The sequence below is a fragment of the Chiloscyllium plagiosum genome, unplaced genomic scaffold (genome assembly GCF_037043375.1).
Source record: "Chiloscyllium plagiosum isolate Xiang-an unplaced genomic scaffold, Cpla_swu_hap1 HiC_scaffold_19, whole genome shotgun sequence".
NCBI classification, from domain to species: domain Eukaryota; kingdom Metazoa; phylum Chordata; class Chondrichthyes; order Orectolobiformes; family Hemiscylliidae; genus Chiloscyllium; species Chiloscyllium plagiosum.
In genome coordinates, this window is record NW_028270157.1 from 39,794,338 (window position 1) to 39,808,268 (window position 13,931).

At 39.9% G+C, this 13,931-nt stretch overlaps 1 protein-coding gene across 1 annotated transcript in view; it reads left to right on the top strand.

Moving 5' to 3' along the window:
* Positions 1-13,931, top strand: part of kcnq1.2 (potassium voltage-gated channel, KQT-like subfamily, member 1.2) — a 599,569-nt gene that overhangs the window by 75,778 nt on the left and 509,860 nt on the right. Inside the window, exon 9 of the mRNA XM_043709474.2 lies at positions 9,708-9,836. Within this exon, the coding sequence (XP_043565409.2) occupies positions 9,708-9,836 (129 nt within the window). The remainder of the gene's footprint in view (positions 1-9,707; positions 9,837-13,931) is intronic.

The window sequence follows — 13,931 nt, forward strand, 5'->3', positions numbered from 1 at the left end:
CTAAGGCTATGCCCTCAGGTCCTACTCTCTCCTACCAATGGAAACTTCTTCCCAACATCTACTCTGTCCAGGCCATTCAGTATTCTGTATGTTTCAATTGGATCGTCCCTCATCCTTCTAAACTCGATGGGAGTATAAAGCCAGAGACATCAAACATTCCTCATACATTTAAGCTTTTCATTCCTGGGACCATTCTCATGAACCTCCTCTGAACATGCTCCAGGGCTAGTACATCCTTCCTGAGATATGGGGCCCAGAACTGCACACATTACTCCAAATGTGGTCTGACCAGGACAAATTGTTGGCGATACTTAAACTTAAAGCTCTTGATCATCTCCTCTTTATGCCATGAAGCTCTCTATCTCTTTCCTGTTCTCTATCTCATTGTTTGAGATCCGATCTACTATGGTGGTGTCATCAACAAATTTATAAATAGAGTTGAAGCTGAATTTGGCCACACGGTTGAGAGTGTAAAAGGGGTACAGTAAAGAGCTGAGTATGCAATCTTGCAGGGTGCTGGTGTTGATGATTATTGTAGAGATGTTGTCACCTATCCTTATGATTGACTTCCTGACCTGCAGACCACAATGATCCAGTTGCAGAGGAGGGAGCAGAGCCCTCGATCTGAGTCTGGAGATGAATTTATGTGGAATTATGGTTTTGAAGGTAGAGCTAAATTGAATAAAAAGGAGTCTGATGTCGGTGTCTTTGTTATCTATTTGTTCCAGGGATGAATGTAGGGCCAGGGAGAGATAGTGTTTGACGTGGACCAATAGGTGAATTGTAATGGATCAAAGCAATTTGGAAGTTTGGAATTTGTGTATGCCATTACTAATCTCTCAAAGCGCTTTATAATGATGGATGTCAGAGTTACCAGGCAGTAGTTATTAAGGCGAAAGTGAGGACTGCAGATGCTGGAGATCAGAGCTGAAAATGTGTTGCTGGAAAAGAAGAAGGGCTTATGCCCGAAACATCGATTCCCCTGTTCCTTGGATGCTGCCCGACCTGCTGCACTTTTCCAGCAACACATTTTCAGCAGTAGTTATTAAGCCACCTTGCTTGATTTTTCTCTGGTAGCCAGATGATAGTGGTCATCTTAAAGCATGTGGGAACCTCCCATCAGAGTAAGGAGAGGTTAAAGATGTCAGCAAATACTCCCACCAGCTGGTCCATGCAGGATCTGAGTGCACAGCCGGCAACTCCATCCAGGACAACAGCTTTCCGTGAGTTCACTCTCAAGAAGGCTGATCTGACATCTGTGGTGGTGACAGTGTGTACAGGTGCACGTGAGGCTCTCTGGGAGGTGACATCATTTCACCGATCTTCTGTTTAAAATGAGCATCGGATGTAATAAGGGATGTGATGTTGTCAGTGATTCTACTCTACTCAAATTTGTAGTCCATTATATTGTGTCAGCCTTGCCCCAGTCGATGTGTTTTCATGTAGTTAGTCTGGGATTCTAGTTTAGACTGGCATTGTCTCTTGGCATCCCTGATGGCATTCATCATCTTCCTCCTTTTTGAGGCATTCCTTGAAACCAAACTTATTGACTAAGTTTTTAGTCATCTGATCTATCATCTCATATTTACAATGGTACTTTGTGTAATTTCTTTTCTAATGCTTCTTTGAAGTACTCTGGGATTTTGACATGAAAGGTAGTACAGAAGTAAAAGATGTTATTGCTAGTATAAGTAGTATTGGAGAAGTTAAGATGACTTAAAATGCCACATTGCCTCAATATGAGCTTGAGTTCTCAGGAAGTGGCTATAGAGACAATGGATTTATTGATTATGACCTTTTTGAATTCCTTATGATCTTATTGGATTGGCAGATAGTGAATGTAACAATAAAGATGGGTGAGAAATAATAAAAAGGCAGCCAGTTAGCCTGACATCAGGCATCAGAAAAATGCTGGAATTCATTATTAAAGAAGAAAATAATATGATTAGACAGAATTAGCATGGTTTTAAGAAAGGGAACTTGCATTTGTCAAGCTATTGGAATTTTTTGAGTTTATAACTAGTAGGATAGATAACTTATGTACTGATTCTACATTTTCAAAAGGCATTTGATAAGATGTCTTGGGAAAATTGTTGTACGAGTCTAGACTCAGCAGGGTTAGTGGTGGTTAATGGATTGAAGATTTGTTAAAGGGCAGAAAGTAGAGAGTATGAATAAACAGGTCATTTTCAGTTTGGAACTGTTACTATGGAGAGAAGTGGTAGGATCAGTACTTTGGTCTCAGCTATTTATATCTAATACACTGGGACCCAGCTTTAATGGGGTCTGTGGGATCTATGCCTCATGGTAGCTTTACAGTGGAGAAAATGTTATGATGAGGCTATTTTGGAAACACTAAGCCAGTAATCAGAATTGCAGTAACACAAAATGAGCACCCATTAAGTGAATTTTAAAAACAAATCCTGATTTCTTTAAACAAATAGGGATTTAAAGTTTAGCAGCAATTTTTCTTTCTATAAGGTACTTTACACAAAATTAACTCATTTAAGAGTTTCAGTTGCAACATTTCCACTTACTGCAAGTCTTAATCTGCTTTCATTTCTGATTCACTTATTTAAAAAATCAATGGGAAATACTTTCTACAATCCTTGCAATAATAATGTTCCCTGCAGTCTCATTCAATAAAGTCAGTTTTAAATTATCACGAGAAAGTATATTAAAAAGGTTTAAAATTGCTCCAATATCACAACAGCATAAACAACATTATTAATTTAATAGTTAATAGATTAGCAATTTGCTTGTTTTGCTTCACATTATTAAGAAAATTTATCTCCAGTATCATTGAATGAGGTGTTATGTACACAAAATTAACTTCAATTCTACTGATTATAAAGTATGAATCTGCCACAAGTTCAAATGGACAAGTACAAATAAAAATATAAGCGATGACAGCATAATGGTCAATGTTGTTCATCAATTTGACTTCATCACCTTCATTTGGAGATTATTCATCAAATATTAATGATAAAAATATGTACTGAATCATCTTTCAGTGTCATTTTTGGAATCCAAATGAATCTGCATTGAATTGGGTTTCGTGCAATAAAACACCATACTGTAGTCAAGGTCTTAACGATTTAGATGAGGGTACTGAAAATAATGAATTCAAGCTTGTTGTCATTTTAGATTTACCCCTTCTCCTTAAACCATGTCCCCCAGTTCTGAACTCCCCCACCATTGGAAACATTGTTCTCCCCCAGTCCAACACTGGTACCTCCACATCATCCCAAGAAGCAATTTAGTAAACTTTCACTGTACTCCCTGTGTAGCAAGAACACCTTTCCTCAGATAAGGAGACCAAAACTACATATTATATTCCAGGTGTGGTCTCACCAATGCCCTATGTAATTGCAGCAAGGCATCCTTGTTCCTTTACTCAAATCCCCTCATTATGAAGGCCAATATACTTACTACTTTACTGCTTGCTGCATCTGTGTACTTACTTTCCATGACTGGTGTACAAAGACAAAGTGTGGTGCTGGAAAAGCACAGCAGGTCAGGCAGCATCTGAGGAGCAGGGGAGTCAACATTTCAGATATAAGCCCTTTAAGAGGAATGTTTTCCAGCACCACACTTTTCGACTCTGACTCTCCAGCATCTGCAATCCTCACTTTCCCCTGGTGAACAAAGCCACCCATGTCTCATTTAAATATTCCCCTCTCTCAATTTACAGCCATTCAAAGTGGATAATTTTTCAAAAAACTGAAAGAACTGCATTTGAATCTTCACTATCCAAGGCCCAAACATAACTTCCAGGTGAGGCAGTGCTTTCCCTGCATTTCATGCAGTCTAGTCAACTGTATTGACTGCTCACAAATGTTCTCCTCTACATTGGGGAAATAAAGTACAGAATGGGTGACCACTTCTCAGAATACCCTGAGCTTCCAGTTGCAGCCACTTCAACACCACCACCTTGTTCCCTGGCAAACAGCTCAGTCTCAGTCTTGCGACAGTGCTCCAATGAAACTCTGCAAGTTGGAAGAACAGCATCTAATTATCTGCTCGGGAACTCTATAGGCTTTTGGACTTGATATTGAGTTCAACAAGTTTGAGCACCTATCCCCATGGTTTCCCCACCCCCTTGTTATCACATCGGCTGCTAACCCACACTACCAATTGTCAGCCAGTAATGGTCCCCATCTCCTTGGTCTCTATCTCCACCTATTGTTTAATCTCACCCCATCCCCCTCTTAGCTACAATTGGTTCTGTAGAAGTGTCACTGGACCCAAGATATTAACACTGATTTCTTTCCACAGATGCTGCCAGACTTGCTGAGATTTTCCAGCAACTTCTGTTTTTGTTTGGATAACCTCACATTTATCCACATTATACTGCATCTACAATGTATTGGCCACTCACTCAGCTTGTCCAAATCACACTGCAACATCCCTGCATCCCCTTCACAGCTCGTCCTTCCATCTAGCTCTATATCATCTGTAAATTTAGAGAAATTATGTGTAGTTCCCTCATCTAAATCCTTAACCCGAGCTATTCAGTGTATATGTTATAATATTGATCCCTGCAATGACTGAGTGCCATTATCTGCCATTCAGAAGAACCATTTATTCATAATCTTATTTCCTGTCTGCTCACCAATTCTCTATACCTCTCAAACATTACTCCAAATACCGTATCTTTAATTTTACACATTAATCTCTTTTATGTGGGACTTTGTTGAAAGCTTCTGAAAGTTCATGTAAACCCCATCGACTGGCTCCCCCAATGAAGTCTACTAGTTATATCCTTGAAGAATTCCAATAGGTTGGTTAAGCATGATTTCTCTTTTGTAACTGACTGTGACTGATTCTCCCATTGTTTTCTAAGTGCTGTGCTACAAAATTCTTGACAATGTACTTTAGCATCTTCCTCACGACCGACATCCGATTCACTGGTCCATAATTCTCTGGTTGCTCTCTACCTTTCTTTTTAAATAGTGAGATATGACTCTAACCAACAATTCAAGAAGGCAGCTTAGCATGACCTTCTCAAGGTCAACTAGGCATAGGAAATAAATGCATACTCATCAGTAATCCAAACATCCCTAAATGTATTTTTAAAAATAGCCAATGAATATTTTTTAGCTTCTATTAGCATGATTTCCAGCTCTCGTCTTCTATTGATGATATGCAAGCTCCAAAAGTGGTATTAATTCTTCAACCATTGCAGGTTTCCCCTCCAATTTCCATTTATTTCAGTTTTGCTGACGTTCATTGATACCACACTTGAATGCTGTCTTGATATAAAGGACTTTCACCTCACCTCCAGAATTCAACTTTACTGTCCATATTTTGACCAATGAGCAGATTATCACTGTGTAAGTTGCTACATATCTGTTGATACCTTCCATTACTTCAATGATGATTGAGCATAGACTGACAGTTGGGTGGATTGAATTTTTTTCTGCTTTTTCATGGACAAACATATCTGATGCCAGTGCTGTAAGTGAATTGGAAAAGCTGGGCTAAGGGTAAAGCTTATTCTGGAGCACTCATCCTCAGGATTGCAATCGCGATATTGTCAGGACTGAAGATCTTTGCTGTATCCAATGTCTTCAGCTGTTTCTTCATTTCACGAAGAGGTGAATTTATTGAATACCTACTTGCATTGTGATGTTGGGACTTCAGAGGAGGCTGACTTCAATCATCCACTTGGCACTTTTGGATGCAGATGGTTGCACTGTCAGCCTTGTCTTTTGCACAAACACAGCAGGCTTCCACATCATTGAGGGAGAGGATATTTTTGGACCCTGCTCCTCTGGTTAGTTGTTTAGTTGACTACTTATGACAGTTAAAAATCACACAACACCAGGCTACAGTCCAACAGGTTTAATTGGAAGCACACTAGCTTTCGGAGCGTCGCTCCTTCATCAGGTGGTAATGGAAGGCTCAATCCTAACATACTGAATTTATAGCAAAAATTTAGTGTGATGTAACTGAAATTATACATTGAAAAATTGATTGTCTGTTAAGCCTTTCATCTGTTAGAATACCATGATATTTTCACTACTTTCATGTGTAAATCACAAAACCTTTTTTAAAAAGTTGCGTTCTCAGGTTAGCTGTTAACAATGGTGATAGCAAGACAATATGTTGAAGGTGTTAGCCCCCTGTGTTCTCTGTCTATGCCATGATGTTTAGATTGATTCTAATTTAAGAAGTGAGATAATGGAGTTTTACATGAATGCATGCAGTTTTTGAGCAAAGTACAATGTAACCCTGCAAGTACAAATTCACCCCACTAAGTATATGTGTGCATGTGGGTCTTTGTCTGTCTGTGTGTGTGTGTGTCTGTCTGGGTTTTGGGTTGTGAGTGTGAGAAAATGTATGCGTGTGTATGTAGTGAATGCAGAGTGTCTTAAGTGTGCGTGCGTGTGTGTGTCAGTCAGTCTCACTCTCTCTCACTCTCTCTCACTCTCTCTCACTCTCTCTCACTCTCTCTCACTCTCTCTCGCTCTCACTCTCACTCTCACTCTCGCTCTCACTCTCACTCTCACTCTCACTCTCACTCTCACTCTCACTCTCACTCTCACTCTCACTCTCACTGTCAGCTGTAATGTGACATGAGCCCAAGGTCCCATTCATCCGTTGTCGTAGCCTTTGCTCGGTTTCCCCAATGTACCATTCCTCGGGGCATCATTGCCTGCAACGTATAAGATAGACAACGTTGGCTGAGTCACATGAGTACCTGCCATGTACAAGGTGGGAGGTGTCCCCACGCATAATGGTGGTATCTGTGTCCACACTATGACACGTCTTGCAGCGCGTACCGTGACACGGTTGTATGGAGTTGTATCGAGCAAAGGCTATGACAATGGATGAATGGGCACCGCACAACAATCAACAGACAGGAGTGTTCCTTCCCAGTTGGGGAACACTTCAGTGGTCCACGACATTCGATCTTGGACCTTCAGGTGACCATCCTCCAAGGTGGACTTCAGGACAGGCAGCAGTGAAAAGTGGCCGAGCAAAGGCTGATAGCTAAGTTCGGTACCCATAGGGAGGGCCTCAACTGGGACCTTGGGTTCATGTCACATTACAGGTAACCACCATTGCACTATATGCACACACAGGCACTCCTATACACACATAGACAGACACACGTATACACAGACGTGCACACAGACACCCACACACACACACCCTTACAGACACGCACACTCCCACACTCACACATGCATCCCCTCACAGACTTAAGACACTCTGCATTCACTACACACACACACACACACACACACACACACACACACATATGCATTCTCACACACTCAACCCCCAACCCAGACAAAGACCCATATATTTTGTGGGGTGAATTTGTACTTGCAGGGTTACATTGTACTTTGCTCAAAAACTGCATGCATTCATGTAAAACTTCGTTATCTCACTTTTTAGACTGGAATCAATCTAAATAACATGGCATAGACAGAGAACACAGGGGGCTATCATAGAATCATAAGTCCTAGAGATGGACAGCATGGAAACAGACCCTTCCGTCCAACCTGTCCATGCCGACCAGATATCCCAACACAATCTAGTCCCACCTGCCAGCACCCGTACCATATCCCTCCAAACCCTTCCTATTCATATACCCATCCAAATGCCTCTTAAATGTTGCAATTGTACCAGCCTCCACCACATCCTCTGCAGCTCATTCCATACACGTACCACCCTCTGCATGAAAAAGTTGCCCCCTAGGTCTCTTTTATATCTTTCCCCTCTCACCCTAAACCTATGCCCTCTAGTTCTGGACTCCCTGACCCCAGGGAAAAGACTTTGTCTATTTATCCTATCTATGCCCCTCATAATTTTGTAAACGGGTAGATGGTCACCCTTCAGCCTCCGACGCTCCAGGGAAAACAGCCCCAGTCTGTTCAGCCTCTCCCTGTAGCTCAGATCCTCCAACCCTGGCAATATCCTTGTAAATCTTTTCTGAACCCTTTCATGTTCCACAACATCTTTCCGATAGGAAGGAAACCAGATCTGCATGCAATATTCTAACAGCGGCCAAACCAATGTCCTGTACAGTCACAACATGACCTCCCAACTCCTGTACTCAATACTCTGACCAATAAAGCATACCAAATGTCTTCATCACTATCCTATCTACCTGTGACTCCACTTTCAAGGAGCTACGAACCTGCACTCCAAGGTCTCTTTGTCCAGCAACACTCCCTAGGACCTTATTATTAAGTGTATAAGTCCTGCTAAGATTTGCTTTCCCAAAATGCAGCACCTTGCATTTATCTGAATTAAACTCCATCTGCCACTTCTCAGCCCATTGGTCCATCTGGTCAAGATCCTGTTGTAATCTGAGGTAACCCTCTTCGCTGTCCACTACATCTCCAATTTTGGTGTCATCTGCAAACTTACTAACTGTACCTCATGCTCGCATCCAAATCATTTACGTAAATGAGAAAATGTAGAGGGCCCAGCACCGATCCTTGTGGCACTCCACTGGTCACAGGCCTCCAGTCTGAAAAACAACCCTCCACCACCAACGTCTGTCTTCTACCTTTGAGCCAGTTCTGTATCGAAGTGGCTAGTTCTCACTGTATTCCATGAGATCTAACCTTGTTAATCAGTCTCCCATGGGGAACCTTGTCGAATGCCTTACTGAAGTCCTTGTAGATTACATCTCTGCTCTGCCCTCATCAATCTTCTTTGTTACTACTTCAAAAAACTCAACCAAGTTTGTGAGACATGATTTCCCACGCACAAACCCATGTTGACTGTCCCGAATCAGTCCTTGCCTTTCCAAATACATGTACATCCTGTCCTTCAGGATTCCCTCTAACAACTTACCCACCACCAAGGTCAGGCTCACTGGTCTATAGTTCCCTGACTTGTCTTTACTGCCCTTCTTAAACAGTGGCACCACGTTTGCCAACCTCCAATCTTTCTGCACCTCACCTGTGACTATCGATCACCTTCAACATATTGTCTAGCTATCACCATTGTTAACAGCTAACCTGAGAATGCAACTTTTTAAAAAAGGTTTTGTGATTTACACATGAAAGAAGTGAAACTATCGTGGTATTCTAACAGATGAAAGGCTTAACAGACAATCAATTTTTCAATGTATAATTTCAGTTACATCACACTAAATTTTTGCTATAAATTCTGTGTTAGGATTGAGCCTTTCACTACCATCTGATGAAGGAGCGACGCTCCGAAAGCTAGTGTGCTTCCAATTAAACTTGTTGGACTATAACCTGGTGTTGTGTGATTTTTAACTTTGTATACCCCAGTCCAGCACCGGCATCTCCAAATCATACTTATGACTGGATATCTTTGGAAGAGATTATGTAACAACAGTCTGTCAATCTCTGTAAGTTGATGCAACAATCATGTTCTTTCATGTAAGAGATACCCCACCACCCCCTTTTTGAAAAGATCCTTCTGAATTTCACACTGGAGCTTTAATTTTAATTTTTGAGATACCCAATAGAAGAAATCATTTTTCTTCACATATCCTAACAAATTTTTTAAAATGATCTCTGTTAAATCTTTCTGCAACCTGTTCACTTAGTTGAATAATTTACGTTTCTTAAGAGTATCATTTGAACGGACTATTCTTTATTTATGGCATTTTCCTAACATTTGTAATTTATTGCATTATATTGTAATCATTTGCGGCTATAAAAGTAACTATTAACTACAGCTAAGTTTTTAAATCTTGACTTTTATAGACCTTATGGCGATGTTATGCTGCAGAGAAAACCCATAGCTCCACAGCTACTTGGAAGATGTATATAATGCCTCCTGATTATATTTCCAAAACATCAGCAACACCATCCAGTCCAAATATGAGGAAACAGGTATCATTGTTACAAATCTGGTTTCAGTGAGCAATACAATTTATACTTACTTTGAACCATAATTCTCCATTTGTACTCCAGTTAAAACAAATATTTGAGATAACATGTATCATCTATTATTATTTTATATATATATAAATATCACTTGCATACAGACAACACCAGATTAAGTAGTCATATCTAATGTCTAAAAATATGTTCCCCATGAGGTGATAAATTTGGCCTGCTCTACCTTGTTCAGGAATAAATTCCATAGGTGGAATCTTTCAGGATCTTCCAGAGGTTTTAGAAGCAAAAGTTGGAAGAATTTAATTAGGTAGGAAGCAAAGCTCCATTTCTTGACAGTAGGTTGGAACTTTGCTCTTAATGTGGCATGAAATTTGATCACAGATCATCTACTCATTATATAGCAGGGATTTGTTATTCCATTGGCATCAGGTCATTACAAACATTTGAAGAGAAATGAAGGTTAAGCAAGATAAACAAATCTGTTATTTTAAGCCGGTGGTTTGCATCTAGTTGAGAAAATCCTTTTGTTTGTCTGATGCTTCACTACACAAGACACCTTTCCTCCAAAGAAAGTCCATTTGACTGCTTTAGTTGTCTTGTTTGGTGCCCTCTCTCACCATCATTACCTGAAGGTCATTACCTGTAGGTCCTGAAATAGTGCTCAATCTGTCCTGCTCAGCGCCCTCCTTCACCATCACCCTGTGCTGGACGTTCTGTTACTTTACGTCTTCAGAATCTTTCAGATGAGTTGATAGTCAGGAACCTCAGTTGAATTCATTACATTCTATGAAAACTCATTAGCACCCCTAACCACCAGAATTACATTCATATATGTAATCGTTTTAGGTGAAATATGCACAAAGCTGACAATTGTGTATCTAAAAGAACTTCAATGTTGTTTAATCTTTCTTTTCCCTGCCATTACATCTTGGTGGCACCTCAATAGTGGTAGCTGAACTTGAGGAAACCTTTTGATTACTTTTCTGCCTTTCCACAGATATTTTTGCTATTATTTAACTTAGCTGTAGTTAATAGTTACTTTTATAGCTGTAGAGGGCTGTAGCCTGCTGAGACCCTCCTGCACAATACAGTTTCAACCACCTTCCCAGACTTGATCAAGGTGTTTGGCTCCTTGGCAGAGTGGAAGTGGAATATCTAGAGATGACGCTTCCTGGGTGCTTGTCTATGGCTCCACCTCTCTATTGGTGCTCAGTGGCATCTCTCTCAACCCCTGCCAAGTCTGTGCATCTCCATCAGTTCATTAATGCTCAAGTCCCAAAGGGTGTCATCTCTAATAGACTCAGAAGGGGCCTGTGCTGTTGCAGTTCTCAGAATGTAAACCCCAACCACACCACCCCCTCCCGACCCTGCCCACACATTCACTGAGTACAGAGTGTTATGTAAAGGGAAAGAAAATGGTGATTCAGGGAGATTTAGGGAAAGTATTGTTTTGGTTGACCAATGGGTCAACAAAAATGTCATTTGCACATTAACTGCAGATACATTTTTAAGAATAAAAAAAGTTGAGGTTTCTAAAATTAGCTGGAACTACCCATTTTTAAGGGAAAATTCTAACTTTTTGTCAATATATATCCTCCACAAGTTGCACTTGAGGGTGCAGATACTATGTTCTGCATTGACATTTAAAATTGACTGCTTTGCAGTGCTGATTTATTTTACATTAGTTTGTAGTTTTATGATTCTCTGCAGATTAGAGTCTTAGAGTCATAGAGATGTACAGCACAGAAATAGACCCTTCGGTCCAACTCATCCATACCGGCCAGATATCCTAAACTAGTCGAGTCCATTTGCTTGCATTTGGCCCATATCCCTCTAAATCCTTCCTATTAAATGCTGTAATTGTACCAGCCTCCACTCCTTCCTCTGGCAGCTCATTCCATACATGCACCATCCTCGGTGAAAAAGTTGCCCTTTAGGTCCCTTTTATATCTTTCCCCTCTCACCCTAAACCTATGCCTTCTAGTTCTGGACTCCACCAACTCGAGGAAAAGACCTTGTCTGTTTTATAAACCTCTATTAGGCCACCATATTGTCCAAATTCTAGTAATATAGATATGACTGGGAGCAAATTCTTGACCAATATTTATTTGAATTATAATAATAAGCTGTGTGTTTGAATAGGGCTGCATTCCATGCAAGCTCACTAATTAATTACATCTCTTGGGGATGAGAAGGGTTGGTGAAAGGTGGATACAATATTTCATTAAATAAGCTGAGGCTTTCAGTTTTACCACTTCATCACCACAGAGAGGTATTGACAGCAGATAGACAAAAAAAGTCCCACATCCCAATCATCGTGTCTCCTAACTGTGGTTGTCTGGTGGCTACTGTACTCTAAGGAGATAGAGGAAAAGGAAGAAAGGCGAGAGGAAAAAATGTGAAACTCTTTGAAAGTTCACTGCTAGGTCACTTACATGTATGCATTCCAAACAAGTCAATTATTACATCAAAAGACGATTAATATATGACTTGTAGGCAGCAAAATCCTTTAATGCTTTGAAGCTTTTTTCCCGCAAAGATTTTACTGTTTCAAAATCAATCTTCTTGTGGAATGTATAAGCCCTCCACTTTGGGAAGTTAAATTGTGAAAGAGAGGATATAGCAGAGATCTTGATGTCCATAAATGATTTGGTTATATGGGATGTAAGTGACTATAGCTTTGTCAAAAATGCCATTTTCCTAAGTGTAAAAGTGAAGCTGTGCTTGAACAGAAATCTGTTTTTTTTGTGCAATGTTTGATCAGTTAGAGTTTTTTAAACAGTGAAATTTTATTTTATTTTAATATGGAAACTTTGCTGATATTTACTTATGTCACAGATGTGAAATATTGCCACACTTAACTGAATTACTCCTTTTTTAGACTGTCAATTCAAAAATAAGTTCATATTAAGTTTTGGTGTAATTGTATTTTAAGACCTAAAGTATGACCCTGATACAACGGGTAACTTGTGTGAGGTGGGAGTATGAAAATTAAGTATCATTTTCCAATTTTGTAATATTTCAAGATACTCAGAATAAGTATATTCCTACTAACAAAGAAATTTCTAAAGGGAGGAGCCACTATACGTGGCAACCAAAAGTGGTTCAGGAAAACAGCAAAGTTGAGGCAACAACGTATAATTGCGCAAAGGTGAGTGGCAGGTCAGGCGATTGGTCAGAATATAAAGAACAGCAGAGAATGACTAAAAGATTAACCAGAAGGAAGAAATTAGATGGAGTGGAAGCTAGCTAAGAATGTAAAAACCAATAACAAAGATTTCTACAGCTATTTAAAGAAAAGAGTTAGACTTTTTGGTCAGAAATTGAGAATGGGGAATTAATAGGAGCTAACAAGGGAAGGATTGATGAAATCAATAAATATTTTGCTCTGTGAATACAAAAATGCTTCCAGTAATAGCTGCAAATAAGTGCAAGGCAGAGGAAAGCTTCATGAAATTATAATCAGGAGGGAAGTGGAGTAAAACAAACTGATCAACAAGTCTATGGACCCTGATGGACATCCTTCTGGGGAATGCATTGGTGTTAATTTTCCAAAATTTGCTAGATTCAGGAAAGGATCCATCTGACTGGGAAGTAACAAATATAACTCTTCTACTCAAGAAGAGAGGGAGGCAAAAAAAAAACTTTTAGGTCAGTTAGCTTGACATTTGTGGTGGGGATCATGCTAGAATTGAACAAGGTTATTGTGAAATATAAAAGCTTGAGGTTTCATATTAGCATGTTTAGGAGATTGCTGATTGACAGAAAATGGAGATTGTGCATAAGAGGTCTGTGTTTGGTTAGCATGATGTGACAAGTGGCATGCTGCAAGTTTCTGTGCTGAGGCTTTTTTAAAAACAATTTAAATCAATGACTCTGAGGGACCAAAGGCATGGGAGCTAAATTTGCAGATAACACCAAGATAGGGAAGTAGGAAGACGTAAGGAAGTGGCTGATAACATATAGATAGGTTGAGGAGTATAATGTCAGAAAATGTGAAGTTGTTCCCTTTGACAGAAAGAATGAAAAGACAGTATCACTCAAATGGAGAATGGCTGCAGAATTCGGAGGGATTTGGGTGTTTTG